The following is a 15,757-nucleotide window of genomic DNA, read 5'->3' as shown; positions in this document are numbered from 1 at the left end:
AGGCTGACTGATCCCCGAGAGGGAAGAGCAGAGGAAGCCCACTTCCATGTCCGCTGGTAGAAGAGCACTGTTAGGGTTGGCTAAGAATGTTCCACTGTCTCTAATTTAACCATTATCTTGGTGTTAGCTGTTGGATTGTATCAAACTCCAAATACCCAGGGATGAGATGCAGTTTCAAAATAGTCTACACCAGGATCTATACTGGCTGCTTTCCAGGCATTGCCTCACCTGCCCTTCCAGGATGTTATTGTGCCATACCACGCTCACAGATGGGAAGGACAAGCGGCTGTTTACTCAGCTTGAGCACTTGCCCCCATCACAAAGTTAGGGGAGATGAGGTTCACGCCCCCTTCCTCGATACCTGTTTCACAGGTCTTAACCTGAGCTCTTAACCACTGTGCCGTCTCTCCAGTTCCGTTTCCCAGCTCTTCTGTGTGTTACTAAAGAACTGTCCATGTCTTCTCTGGCTACAACTCAGCATCCGCTTGGTTTTTTCCCTCCCGACCTGTGTTTTGAGACCAGGTGCTTCTTACTATGTAGCCCAGACTGGCATCAAGTCTCTAAATCCTTTTGCTTCAGCTGATTGTTTCCCCCATGCAAAGCTCGTAACTTTCTCCCACCATCTGCTTCTTTTCCTCTGGATAGTCACGGATTTGTTCGTAATGCTCTCAAAAATCCAGGTCCCAGAAATGACCGCAGAGGCTTGTATTAGAGTGTACGTGTGTTTGATATGCATCCCAGATGAGCACAGCCACCGCACAGCCTCTGATCATGCGGCCGGTTCCTTTTAGAAGCTTGGTTTCCATGTTGCATGATGAAGTTGTAACTGCTCCAAAGGCCTGGAGGTTACCATTTCCAGCCCAAACATTTCCTGACTCTCAGCTGTTGAACCCAACGTTTTTGGGATTCGCTACTGGGATTCCATGATCATGATTCTTGGCCAAGAAGCAAACACCTGTCTTTACGTCATCCAGCATTGCTGTCAGAAAGACAACAGGGTCGAAAGACAGTCTTACTGCACTCAGCTGCATCGACCCTGGCTGCTTCCCTCAACGACTGTGCTGCAGATCCCCTTAGAGCCCTCACCACCAGCCTGGCCCCAGCTTCTCACTCATCCAGCACCCCTTGGCTTTCACTGGTTTGGATGATCCCAAATCTCTTTTCTTTTGATTCATTTTAGATTGGTTCAAGAAAGGGGGGGGAGGCTATTTCCAGGCAAACTAATTTGTGACTGTACTCCCATTCTCATACTCCATTAAGTATTTTATTAATTATATAAAATATAAGAAAAGCATTCTAATTTTTTGGGAAACTTTAGTCATATCCAGAACAGGAGGCAAACTATTTATAAGGGGCCAGGATGTAGTGCAGAGGTACAGAGCATGCTCTGTAAAAGTAAGACCCAGGGGTTGATTGCCCAGCACTAAAAATGAAGCTTTAAAAGCATTCTTTTTATTAGTGCCTGTGTGTGTGCACGAGTGCACGAGTGCATGTGCATGCGTGATGTGATGTGTGCAGCTGTGTATAGACCACGGCACATGTATGGCCAGAGGACAACTTTCAGAGAGTTGGTTCTCCCCTTTGTCTTCCATGTTCTCACCATGCTGTACACACCAGGCTAGCTGGCCCTCGGGGTTCTGGGTAGTTGTCTCTGCTCCCCATCTTGCTATTGGAGTTCTGGTGTTTCAGACGGGTACCACTGCAGTTGACTTTTTATGAGGTTCCAGAAATGAATGCAAGTTGTCAGGTGTGCCCGGCGAGCTGACCTACTGAATCATCTCACTGCCTTCCAAAATACTTGTGTCAGGCAAAGATTTGAGGGGGATTCCCTACTTCTATGTGGAACCACGTTCTCCATTCTGAGTGGAAACAAGATTGGAAAGCACACATGGGGTCTGCCAGTGCTTTGCTCTTAGGGGTTGTTGGTTTAATGAGCATTGAGAGAAAAGAATATTACGTTTGATTCCCCTCTAATTTGTGTGACCTCCTTCAGGTCAGTAATTCCTTTCTACACCAGCCTCCAGTCTACATAAATTACCATGAGCAGGTAATTTATCTGGCCTTTGCCTGTTGCCTCATGTCCTGGGCTATGGTGTTCTTGTCTTTGGACCACAGAGTCAGACCTTGGCAAGGAGCAAACAGTAGCTCAGATCCTCCTGTGGTTACTGAGTAACTCCCTTCCACGCAGCTTTGGCAAAACACAGAGCCCCAGAGCAAGGGCATGCCCAGCTCCTCTGGACTGTCAAAAAGGGATCTTAGGGTGAAGACAGCATCTTAGGGTGATGACTAAGGTGGGATGAAGCTTGTGAAGAGCAAGCCGGGGACTATCATGTTGTCTGCTTTTCACAGGGTCTTGAAGCGTCTCACTGGAGTTTGCCCCGGTCCGCAGAACAGCTAGAAAGTTCAGTTTGGGTTTCAGGGAAATCAAACCACAAGAGCAAATATTTATTGAACTTGCTCAGTGCACACAGTTGTGGGCTCCGAATGGGATAGGACTCAATAAACATTTCTGTTTGAAGAGGTACAGATTGCTTTTTTCTGATTTAGAAGTTGATACTTTCTTAATGGAGATTCTTGAGACTTTGAAAACAGGCACCACTGCTTCTTAAGAACAGGAACACCCCCTGGCGACAGAAGACACGCCTGGGTAGTGCCGTTCTTATGCCAGTCAGGGACAGTGCAGATGGCGGCTGTCCATCCCACACTGAGGCCTGGCTCGATGGCCAAGGCTGTTCCATGCCTAGGGCACATAACTAACTAACTAACTAACTAACTAACTAATAAAAATATTAACCAACCCTGGGTTCGGTCCCCAGCTCCCAAAAAAAAAAGAACCAAAAAAAAAAAAAAAAAAAAAAAAAGAAATATTAACCAAGGTTGGGAAGTGACATAATTGCTGAATGGGGACAAAGCTCACTGTGTGCACATTAGCTCAGAAGTTGTAGGAGGTAGGAGAAAACCACAGAAGAGAAACAGAGCCTGGGAGAGTGGGAGAATCTCCAGACAGTGGGATGGCATAGTCTGACGTGGACGTATCAGGAAGAAACATGGTTAAAGCTGGGGCAAGTGTGTGCTGTGGTGACTGCAGCTCAGTGACAGGACAGACAACTGCATCTTTCGCACATCTTCCAAGCCTTGCTTTAGAAAAACCTTACAAGTTCATTTAAGAGACAAGGAGAACATGAGGGCATGGGAACGAATGTATTGTGACACCCATCAGGACTCAGTTAAAGATCTGAGCCTTGAAGACTTTAAGGGGAGAGGTGAGCGGAGTGACTCTTAGCTGGGTTTACATCAGAAGCGGCTCAGCAGTAGAGATGTGAGCGGGACCACTGACAACTCTTCCAAAGGTTCCAGGTTCAATTCCCAGCACCCACGTGGCAGCTCCCAGCTCTCTAACTTCACTTCCAGAAGATCTGATACCTTCTTCTGGCATCACTAGGTACTGCATAAATGTGCTCCAGACACATGTATTCAAAAACGAAATCAAACCAAACCCAACAACAACAAAACAAACAACTAATACAGATTCAAAATTAAAGAGCACAAAAGAGGCCCTCCCACCGTGGGGAAATAGGCACGCTGCCACGCCTTGAATCTAGGTGCATCCTAACCAGCGAGTGAAAGGTTTAGTTTAGATGTATGTTAGAGCATGTGTAGAGACAAAGAGGTACCAGAGAGCACCTTTAGGTCCTAACTGGACTTGGGAGTTTATATGTGCAAGACTAAAATAACTGTACGCGTTTTCCTTGCAACTGTTTCCAAGGGCTTTGATGCCATGAAAAGGATGTCCAAAGAGATCTACTGCTGGGTAGAGGGGACTAAGGAACACTGTTATCTGCCCTCTCCTACTTCATCCCTGTGGGCTGGTTCAGGCCCTAATTTTTTGTAGGCTGATTGCAATTGGAAACCCAACCTCACTATAGATTCAGCAGTCAGTGTTCAGCTTGACATCTATCTGTATCGGTATTTAAATGCTAAAGGATAAAGCCCAAATGACTCAGGGGTTTTAGTCCACCTTCTTAGACTATGCTCAGCTCTGGACTGGAGAGCCGGTTCATTTTTCTTGCAGGGACTCCAGGTTTGATTTCTAGCACCCACATGCTGGCTATAACCATTCATAACTCCAGTTGCAGGAGATTCAACATTTGACTTTCACAGACACCAGGAACACACACATGGTTTATATACATACACATACAATAAATCTTCAAAAAGAAATAAAAAAGACCCAAAACAAACAGAAAGCACCCTGAACTCCTGAAAGCCTCATTGAGACTCATTACTTTTGTACCCTCTCATGCTCCACAGAGACCCTGGCCCTTCCACTGCTGCTTCTGATGTAAACCCAGCTAAGAGTCACTCCGCTCACCTCTCCCCTTAAAGTCTTCAGGTAGATACAATCTGATTATGTCTTACGTCTCACCATTTCACTAAAGTGTCTCAGATACAAATGGGATCTATTTCTAAAATGATCTATTATGGTGAGCCTTGCTCAAGTGTGCCTCGGCCACAGTGAACACTGGCACTATCTGAGATCACGTGCCTCCAAGCCCCACCTCAGATCAGATGAAATAGACTGCACCTTTCCAAGGAACCAGAGAACCCCACGCACATGTGAGAGGCATGTGTAAATTTTTCGGTAATTGTGAGTTACATATCTCACATATCTAGATTTTGTATTTCCTTGCGTGCTACTTTCTGCTTACACTTTCTTTACTATTAGGACAAGGCCATTTTTATTTCTAGTTTTCAGACAGGTCTCACGTAGCTCAGGGTCTTGAACTTGCCAGTGTAGCTAAAGCTGGCTGGCCTTGAACTTCATCTAACCTGGAATTAGAGACTCAGCCACCACACTTTGGCATGGTCTGCAGCCCTTGCCATCTGACCCTACCTCCTCTCTTAACCTCGGATTCCAGGGAAGCTGGGTGGGGGTTGGTAGCATGGCCCGTTCCTGGAGCTTTGGCAGGGTAAGGGAAGCTACTAGCAACACCTCTCTAGCTGTTTCTCTATCGTAGTTGTCATGAAGGTCCCCATCTCAATTCACTCCCTTCCTTCAGAATTCATATACCTTCCCTTACTAGGAATCTCAATCTCTAACATCCCATTCCCCTCTCTGTACTTCAACATGCTCATGTCTTACCTTCATTGCAGTTTCCTGGGAAGATCTACACCAGCCAAGCAAAGTTATATGTCACACACACACACACACACACTCTCTCTTTTGGGATGCACACACACACACACACACTCTTTTGGGATGCACACACCCACACACACACCCACACACACACCACCCACACACACACACACACACACACACACACACACACACACACACACTCTTTTGGGATGCCGCGCTAGGGATCAGACTTAGGATCTTGTAGGATGAAGCTAAGTCGTGTTCAGTCTCACAGCTTCTTGTTCTGAAGACGATTACAATTCTCTGATAATTCTGTTTACCGTTGTCATCTTATTGAGCCAAGGCTCACTATGTAACCCTGACTGGCCTGGCACTGAACTCTTTATACCAGGCTAGCCTTGAGCCTCCCCTGCCCCTTTCTCCTAACCTCTGGGAATAAAGGTGTGTTACCATACCCAACAAGATTAAGGTGTTTGAAAAGCCTGTGCCAAGTTCCACAATTAGAGCTCATGGACGACAGAAGGCACTTTTCTTGCTTTCCGTTTTGTTAAGCATATGGAAGTTTAGTAGTCGGGACAGTTGAGTTTTGGTGTAGCACAGCCCGGCCTGGAATTTACTATGTAAGTTGGCTTCCAACTCTTGTTCACTGGGGTCTGCAGCCCTTGCCATTGCATTAACATAAATGCTGACATTTGTGGGTGGTGCCGTCATCTCCAGCCTACTTTTTTGAGGTGCAGGGGTGTTATGTAGGTGAGACAGGGTCTCTCTGTGTATCTACCCTTGGCTGTCCTATCAGGCTTGACCTTGAGCTCACAGAGGTCAATTTGCCTCTGCTTCTAAGTACTGGGATTAAAGGTGCGTCATCATGCCCAACCTTTCTTTCGAATGCTTTTTTAATTAATTTACTCACATTTTGACCAAAGTTTTCTTTCCACCTCCCTCCCACCCAATCACCCCTCCCTTTCTCTTCAGAAAAGGGGAGGCTTCCCACAGATGTTAACCAGCTTTGGCAGAGCAAGCTGCAGTAAACCTAGGTGCATCTTCTAGACAGCTCGGTAAGGGGAAAGGGTCCCAAAGGCAGGCAACAAGGGTCAGAGACTGTCCTTGATGTTAGGAGCCCACATGAAGACCAAACTACACAGCTGTTACATATGTGGAGAGGGTCAGTCCCCGGTGTTCTCCCTGGTTCAGTCTCTGTGAGGCCCTCTAGGCTCAGGTTAGTCGATTCTGGTTTTGGTGCTGCCCTGGACCCCTCACCTCCACCTAGCCTTTCAAGGTTAGGTGTTCAAAGCAGAGGGAGGTAGGCTTTTCTTCTTTAATACCCAAACTGGTTAGACAGCATGATTTAACTAGCTGATCATTTCAGATTAGCTGATCCCTGGGATAAAACATTTATGCACATATAACAAATTCACTTTAGTCTACTTCAGTCTCAGCCTAACAGGTCAGATAGTTCCTTCCTGCTTATGTTCTATGCGGGGCAAGCTTAGTTTAAGTGGCAGACAGCCTTGGTTTTGGAATCTCCTCTCTAGATTTCATCATTTTTCAAGGATGGCTACAGGCACTTAACTAACTCATATTTTCATATTACTGTGAACTGAACATCCCCTCAGTCTTACCATTTAATATCCAATATTCCTAAGTATGTGAAAGTATGTTACTGTTACAACATGCTACATCTGAGTTTATTTCACGAGCGTTTGTAATGTGTAACAACTCATCTTCTCCCTTAAGACCTTAAGTGTGTGTATGTACCTGAGGACAGAAAACAGTGGTTGGATCCCTGGAGCTGAAGTTATTTGTGGTCTTGAGCTGTCGACAGGGTGTGGTGCTGGGAACTAAACTCTGGTCCCTTGGGAAAGAAGACAGCACTTTCAACTACTCAGCCATCTGGCCCAGCCAGTCTCCTCCCTTCAGGCCACTGAACTGTTAACCAAAGCATGGTCTATAAGAGACAACATATATAAAGTTACTTTATATTATATTCAGTGACTTTATATTTAAAAGACTTTAGGATAACTGGAGCCAGTTGGTAAATAAAAAGACAAGTATTTTGTCTGAAGAAGGAAGACCATTTTGCTTGGGCAGAAAGATGCTCTTGGCTTGGTGAGAAGTCATAAAATAAAGCTGTGATGCTGACCATGGTGCTCGCAGCCTCTGAACCAGGCCTGCCTCTCCACTGCAGATACTCAAGTCTACACCAATTCCGTTAGAGCGAACTGATGCCCAGTGTGCTTACTTGCATAAGTTAGCTTTTAAAATTTTCATCAACAATCCCAAGACGAGAATGAGATGACAGACTCATTTACAAGAAAAAGACTACACACTGTTCCTCCTCATTAATTTATCATTTAATATAAATGCTGACAGAAAGCAGATAAAGACCTTTAGACACTTTCATATATTTACAATCCAAAAGGTGAATCACCTCCTTCTATTTGTTAAATGAATCCTTTTATCTGCAACTTACAAGAGCCTTAAACCCTACTTAGGAGCAACGAGAGGCTGAGTCAGTTTCCAAGGTAAGAAAGGAAATAGCATTTTAACAAAATGTGCCATCTTTAATATAAACAACATGCACACAAATAATACAAAATTAAGAGAGAAGGCCTTAATCTTCTCAAGAATATGCAACAAGAGGTACATATACGCATTCAGATCCAGAGTTCGGGAGCCCTAAACACACTCCTAGTTCTTTTTCCCCACCTCATTTGTTCTGAAAGCTGTTTAAACATGGAAATACTAAACAGATTAAACAAGAAAGGGAATGTTCCATTTCAAGCAAGGTTCTTTTTCTCCTATACAAAAACAACTTTCAGAAGATAATGCCTTCAGACAAAACCTCACTGTCAAGGAGACTATTGGCCAGAGAGTAGGGAGTTGGTCACAGGCTGGTGAAGTCCGACCCATCATTTGTTCTCAACTGGAAACATTTGGAAAATGTAAAAATCTCACAAAGTCCATTCACTTAAAAGTCAGCTCAATTTAAAAAACCTCGTGGTTTAAAATTTTTCTACCCAGGTGGGTAGAAAATGTCAGAAAACAATAGGGAGCTGAGGCAATGGGAAAATATAGGAATGTAGGAAAATCTTTTAAAATGGCATTTTCCGTAGCACTGATTCTGAGAAGGGAATTCACACTACCCATAAAGCTATCTCTATTCTGACTCAAATCTCACGGCTCCTTAACTAACTTAAGATTACTCATGTTAAGTATACCTCTGCAGGGCACAATCACATACAATCAATACGATTGGTAAATTACATAAGCTCTATCCCAAGCAAATATGAATCAATGTTAAAGTTATTTTTTAAAAACAAAACAAAAACCTAAGAAAAATCCACCCAAAAAGGTGATAATGAGTGCAGAATGTCTCAGGCGACTGGTGTGAGTCGTGAGACCAATTGACCATAGGCAAGGAAGGGTTGCAGGGGGTAAAAGGGAAAAGACCACACACGAAGAGGAACCTCACAACTGGAAATCGTTTAGGTGGGTGAAAGGTTTGCTGATAACCCTAGTTCACTTTTTGCATTACTCCTGAAAAGTCAGATTCAATAGAGGTACTGAGGCGTATGACCGGTGAAGTTTTTTTTTTTTTCCTTTTAACAGAAAGGTGGGAAGACAAAGGATAAGAGGATAAGTGAAAGTTAGGGGGAAAAGTCTCTCAGGGCTGTCTCTGTATTTATGGGGTGGTTTGGATATACTGTGAAACGCCAGCCAACAAACAAAGAGAGGCTACACCAATAAATTATAAAAATGGCAACTGTTAAAAGGAGACCAAAACCAAACACAAACCCCAGAGCACTATCCACAGTCTTGCATCCTTTCCTCACCTTTCCTGCTCATTGGAGCTTTGACCACCTGACAGTTTCCAGTTATAAGATGACTCTGAGTGTACAACCCAACACAGGAGCCAAAGACTTGTGAGCTCTGTCTACATATGTAGCATGAAAGACAGAAAAACAAAACAAAACAAAACACCAAACAAAAACAAATGAACTAACCAGAATGAGTCTTCAATACAAAAGAAAAGTTGCTTATCTACTATATAATATACACTAGGACAACAAACTCCACAGGATTTCACTTTTCTAAATACACGTTTTTCTGACACAGTATTGTCTTAAAGTTAAGTTTTCCACCTTGGGTTACAATGCCTTACTTTCCTGTGAAAATGAAGGCTATTTTGCTCAAGGATAAGTTCAGGGAAATTCAGTGTTTGTCTGAAATCCAGAGGCTCTAAGAACAATTCCAGTGCTAAGGGAAGTCCCTTTCTCACAATGGGATTCCAAGGGTTCTTTGCCCACTTATTCAGTGTAGTACTGAAACCTACTTACTGAGAACACTTGAAGGTGTCACTTGCTCCTGGGGTGGCAGTTTCCTATTCTTTATTAATGTAACTAGAATTACTAATCAATTAAAATCTGTTACTTATAAAAACACTTTTAGCAATTACAGAAATAGAATCTTAAAATTTCAAATAATGTTACTTCTTATACCTTTTGAAAAAATAAAACCAAACCAGCTCTTTGAAGTGGCTCAGAAAAGCTGATTGAGAACACTAAAAAAATATGTTAGCACAATTTACCAAAAACTCCCAGCAAGTCATTTCAGCAGGAATATGTAAAAAGCTGAGCTATTAAAAAAAAAAAAAAAAAGCCATAGCTGTCCTAAGGTAGACTTTATGTGTTTTGCCTGCAAAACAAGCATGCAGGTAAAATGGTGTCAGTAGTTGACAGCTTGTTGTCTCAGTGAGGTTGTCCAATCTGAGTTCTATTTTCAGGGATGAGATCCCTTTGCAACACTATCAGCATATATTAACAATTAAGATTTTGACACTATCCAACCTTTTATAGTGCAAGAGTGTGATTGTGAAATACTGCAGTTAATTTGCAAGGTCATTAACTCCTCTTGAAAACTAATTAGGCGTATCTTTTAATAAATCATCATAGATGGTTTTTACACAAAGATTTTACATATTGAACTCTTTACTTGATTCTTTAAAAGCCCAAGTGAAAAATATAGTGAAATTTCATTCTACCTCCATTTGTACATAAAAGTAATAGCAAATGAATCCCATTTAGTGAAATCAAGCTATCCCTGAACATAAACCGAGCAGGTACTAAGTAACTACAGTTAATTGTTTCTCACAAGCGTCAAGCTCAGGAGGAATCCCCAGACCCAGGACTTGACCATAGTGAAAGTCCATTGTCCTGTAGGCACGAGTGAAAGTACAGAGAGACACAGAAGATAGTATTACATCAAGAGATCCCCAAAGGGAGAGTGAGTTGCTTAAACAAATATTGTCAAGGATGATATTTACTGGTTTAGAGAAACTGATAAATTTTCATTCCTTTTACATTTTATAAGGCCAGCTAACCCTTAACAGCTAACTTTAGACATTTACACAGTACAATCAACTTACAAATACTACCAGATTTCATAATCAAAATGGCTACTATTTCCCCTAAAACCAAAACAGAGTAAAGCACAAGTCTTTGGCGCTCCTTAAAGAAATAGCAGGTTATCATTCTTTGCCAGACCTTTGCTTGCCTGCCAGTAGGGCAAATACCACATCTGTGCATCACTGAGTAATAACGCCATTAGAAAAGGCAACTTCACAGAAGTCATTGGCTAAGCGAATTCATTTGAATGCTCTGTTTAGAAGCAGCAAACTGTCACTGTTACAGATTGGGTAAGTCAAGGGGAAACTGCAGAATGGCAAGGGGTCAGGAAGAAAAGAAAAAAGACAATCATAAGAAATTTAGGAACTAAATTTCAAGCTCCCACACTGAAGCTCATGAGAGTCTAAGGGGACCATGTATCCAAGTAGCATGGGAGAATTGTATCCATCTTCTGCTGTTAGGCAAAATAAATACATGGGAAAAAACACAAGGGGAGGAAGATGAGAGAAGGAATGACCCACATTAATGCCGTACGTGCCAAACAAGTTCTTGTACATTCTGAGTTGTTGAATATTTGTAATTACTAATAATAGTGTCTTGAACATTGATGCCATTTGAACATCACTACTAGAAACCTATGGTACAAGTTCTGTTTAACTAGAGAAGTAGTGAGGAGTGGTTCTTTGGTCACATTCAGGCTCTGACTCTAAGCAGGAGCCTGAGTCTAGATATCCCATTCTCCTTTCCTTTATCGTTCCAGAGACTCACTGGAAACAGAACGAGCCAAAGCACCCCTTACTCACTACGTTAACTCACTGCTCTGGCCTCGTTTCTGAACAAGATGCATGCAGTGCTGTGTAGCCCTTCCAGACTTGTCCTTGTTCATCTGAGGTGATTCTTATTCTTGGACACAATAAAAAGTAATCATCTTCAGAAGAAACCATTTCAGCGAAAAGCCACACATACTGCGTGTGGATGGTGGTGAGCATGGTGTCATCTGCCTGAAATCCCAGCGCTCACAAGGCTGAAGCAGAAGGATCGTGAGTTCAGAACCAGCGTGGCCTATTTGGTAAGACTGTCCTAAAAAGGGTGGGGCTGGTGGCTGTGCACAAGCTTTACTTCCTATTTGACGGGCTTCATTTTTTAAATGTCTCTACAGACACAAATAAAAACCAATGCTTTTCAGATTTTAACAGAAACAGCAATTAAGAGTCATGAAGTCAGACTTCAGTTTATTGTTGCTTCATAACACCGAGTTGTCAAAGGGACAAAAACCCTCTAACTTGTGAGTTTTTATTGAATCCCTAAACCTGCCAGTGGGCACAGACAATACTGCTACCCCCCTCCCCCAAAAAAACACCTAAAAATTGGTAAGGGAAAATGACCAAATAGTAAAATTGTAGGCACAGTCTTCCACTTTCTACCCAACCCAGATTGGCTATAGAGACAGGGGCTTGGGGAACTTATACTACCATTTAAAAGACTAATTTTCTCCCTAAATAAAAATATACCTAAAAGGATACTAGTGCACCGCAGCGGAGTGTACATTGGGGTTCCAGACACACTACGATGGAAATTTACTTTTATTCTTAACTCCAAGAAAACCAATATGCAGATTTCCCCCTAGTTATTCCAATTTCAAAAACAACAACAAAAACCCATCTGCTTCTAAGACTTAGGAATTATCTGACTGTCCAAAGGAGATAAGATCTACCCAAATCTGTCTTCTGAAGGCAAGAGGCCAATAATGTGGTGTTTTATAGATATGCAGAAAAATAAAAATCCTGTCAGACATTTCTTTCCTTATCTCAATAAATAATGAGTAAAGTATAAATGTAAGAGACATTTTATCTTAAAAAAAAAAAAAAAGGCCAAAAAACCAAATGTACAAATGTGTACTTAAAATTAAAAGGAAAATGTATGCATCAACTGAGAAATGCCTCACCGTCATCGGTGCCTCTACCTCCCAATCAGTCATCTTATTGCAACAGCTGCGCTCATGCGAAGAAATCTTTAAAACATACCCGATATATATACAGATATAGCCATGTATATATGTATATATATAATATATATATAAATTTTTATTTAAATAAAAAAGAAAGCTCGAATCCCAAGCCAATATGTGTATATCAAATCCTTGACCAGCCAGGTCTGTAGGGCATAATCAAATTCAATGTGAAATAGTATATAAATACGGTGCCTTGACTGGGCAAATTAAATACTCGCTACTCAAATGAGTGTTCTGTTTGGATTTCCTACTGGTAGGCAATGGCAGGACTATTTTCCCTTCCCACCCATCCCATTCCTATCCCACCCCCACCCACTTGTTTCAGTTAACAAGATGATGGACACAGAGCTTAGACTGAGATGGCTCTGACCTCAGCAAGAGTTAAGGGTTAAGAATATGAGAAATAAGAAAAATATAAACTTTTGCTTTACCCAACCAAAGCAATGCAGTAACTTATTACATAACCAGTGCTTTCTTGTTTAGTAGAATCATCGAGAAAGGGAAACTGACATCAGTAAATCAGAGGGATGGAGTGATTCTACGAAATGGTGCCCCGCTGAATTCATTTTATAGGGGCTTTGTAAATTAAGCATACAGTGGTAGCATTAGAATATGTGCAGCAGAACTAAATAAAAATTCTTCCTCACTCTTCAACATTTTCATAAATGTCTTTAATGTCAGAAAGCCACATCTATAAAACCCACTTCGTTACTCAGTTATGCTGATAGTTCTGAGTACTGACAGTGATCAGTGCATGAACTGCCCTGAAGACTCAGTGTCTATCTGCCAAACCTGAGCTTTTGAAAAGAAAAGAAAAATTCCATTGAAATAATGTGCCCTTGTTTACTCAAGTTCAAATCAAGTGTTAAGTTTTATTTTAAAAGTTTTCTTCATGTGTGTTTTGCCATATGTGTCTGGTGTCCACAAGGGCCAGAAAAGAGTATCCGTTCCCTTAGAAGTGGAGTTCCCAGCAATTGTGAGCCACCTTGCCAGTGCTGGGAAGAACCTGGGAGAGTAGCTAGTGCTTTTCTGCTGAGCCATCTCCAAGTTTTAGAATATGGTTCATTGTCCTGGTTCTCCCATTCTAGGGTTTCAAGAGAAGTTTAATTTGTAAGCACAGCTTCAGTTTTCCAATATGAGCTCAACATAGACTAGGAATCAGGTATTTGCACTATTAACAAGTTGAAGCTCCTTTGTTTTTTTCTTATTCCAGTTTCCTCTTGCCTCAACGTCTTGAGTCCGGGGAATACAGGAATGAGCCATTATGTCCAATTTAGAGTTCATTCTTAAAATAAAATAATCTTCACTTAAAACTAAACATTGTAAACACTAAATAGGCTTTCAGATCTTAACGCAAGAATGCAAGGAATCCTTACCATGAAAATGTGTGGCCCAAACAATCAACTGCATGTTGATATCTCTGAAAAGTTGAAACTAAAACCTTACCCTACTCAAATAAAGTTTTAATGTTGTAAAAAACAAGTATCTACCCACAAAGCTAGTGACCCAGGACAGGGCTGCTGTGGGGTGGGTTAAAGAATAGCTCTAGGAAAATTAGTTTGCTGCACAGTTTCTAATAATCCAATCTATTACCACAGAATTCTTGGAAATGGTACATTTTGCCTATTTTGATTTACAGGGTTGTGAGAATTGGAAAGGACTGGGAAAAAGGAATTATACACTGGGTATGTAATAATACCAAAATACAAGAAAAACCTACTTCATTAAGATCATACAATTAATCAAACAGAGTGTATATATAATATCTTCTTTTGTTTTAAAGCCCCGGATCCAAGGCGTCCAAAGTTATTAAAATAAAGTTCATTCACAGAACAAAAACAAATTTAATCTGAATTGCTTGCAGATACTGCTAATTTTCTTTTTCTTAAAATTAAAAAAATGCGTCAATGTGAACTATGTGCAGGTTTGCTTAGTAGTGGTGTTGGTGCACATTGCCTCCGGTGCTTTCCCTGGACCTCACTGACCACTCAGAGAAAAAGGTTAGACGTTATCCATTTTTCTATCCCTGTGCCCCACCAACTGATTAGGAGCAGAAGGTAGAAGCAGGCGCCCATATTCTAGGGAGCAGAACTGGAAACCACTCCTGATCTCTGGGAGTCGCTGTCATCTCCTCCTCCCTCAGGGTCCTCTGACAGGTGCAAAGAGCTGGTCTTGTTTGACAGGAGGCTGAGATTCTCTTGTGTCAAGGCTGATCCATTTGGTACATCACTGTAAATTACATGAAAAAAGTCACATTTTTTTAGAAAGAAAAAAAGCAGTTGTTCTAAATAAATTCCAGTCAATAGGGCTTACTCTTTAGCCTGTAGAGAAATGGGAGGCAGGAGTGGTAACACGTGCCCTTAGTCCAGGCAGAGAGAGAGCAGAGACAGGCTGGCCTTTATCAGTTTCAGGTTAGCTTGGTTCCAGGCTGACCAAGGCTAGCTACACAATGAGACTGTCTCAAAAAGCCAAAACAAAATAACTATATAACTAGCTTCCAAATATTGATTATAACTCCTCATCCACATTATGACATACAGTTGACAAACTAAAACTGACAAGCTTCCTATTCTAGTCACATAGGCTTTGTCAGAACAACCTGCATATTTGCTTATGTATCTCCTGCCACTTACATATTAGAAAACTGAACTAAAAGTTACAACAAACAGGCATGGTAATGGCAAGCACTTGGGAGGCAAGGACAGGTGGTGAGCTCGCCCCCCCACCTCCACAACCCCCATATCCCAAAAGACCCATCCCTGCAAATATTTGCTGTCTGGCATTTAAGAAAAAGTGCTAACCTCCTATTTACCAAGTTTATTTTGAACCTAGGCCAGCGTATAGATTTAAACTAGCCAAAAGCCAAGAAGACATCAACAAGACAATTAGAAATTCTTTGTTTGACTTTTTTGTTTTTGACATAGGTTATTTCTACATAGTCCTGGTTATCCTGAAACTTACAATGTAGACCAGGCTGACTTCAAACACACAGTGAGTGCTAGGATTAAAGGCATGTGCCACCATGTCCAGCTCCATTATAAAATTTTGATAGGTAATGAGGTGGTCAGCACAGGATTATAGATTCAAGTCTTCAAATATGCCAAAGAAGAATGAATTAAATACTATATTATGGGAGAGATCAAATAAAAACGTGGCTGGACATGGCCTAATCCCACCATCTCAAAAGACCAACAAATC

At 41.7% G+C, this 15,757-nt stretch overlaps 1 protein-coding gene across 1 annotated transcript in view; it reads right to left on the bottom strand.

Annotated features, from left to right (window-relative positions):
* Positions 1-7,475: 7,475 nt before the first annotated feature.
* Positions 7,476-15,757, bottom strand: part of Rc3h1 (ring finger and CCCH-type domains 1) — a 42,388-nt gene continuing 34,106 nt past the window's right edge. The window contains exon 19 of the mRNA XM_032915766.1: positions 7,476-14,788. Coding sequence (XP_032771657.1) covers positions 14,638-14,788 — 151 coding nt within the window. The 3' untranslated portion in view covers positions 7,476-14,637. The remainder of the gene's footprint in view (positions 14,789-15,757) is intronic.

This window comes from Rattus rattus, chromosome 10 (assembly GCF_011064425.1).
Source record: "Rattus rattus isolate New Zealand chromosome 10, Rrattus_CSIRO_v1, whole genome shotgun sequence".
Classification (NCBI taxonomy): Eukaryota; Metazoa; Chordata; class Mammalia; order Rodentia; family Muridae; genus Rattus; species Rattus rattus.
The sequence above is the reverse complement of the archived record's forward strand: the minus strand, read 5'-3'. Positions and strand labels throughout refer to the sequence as shown.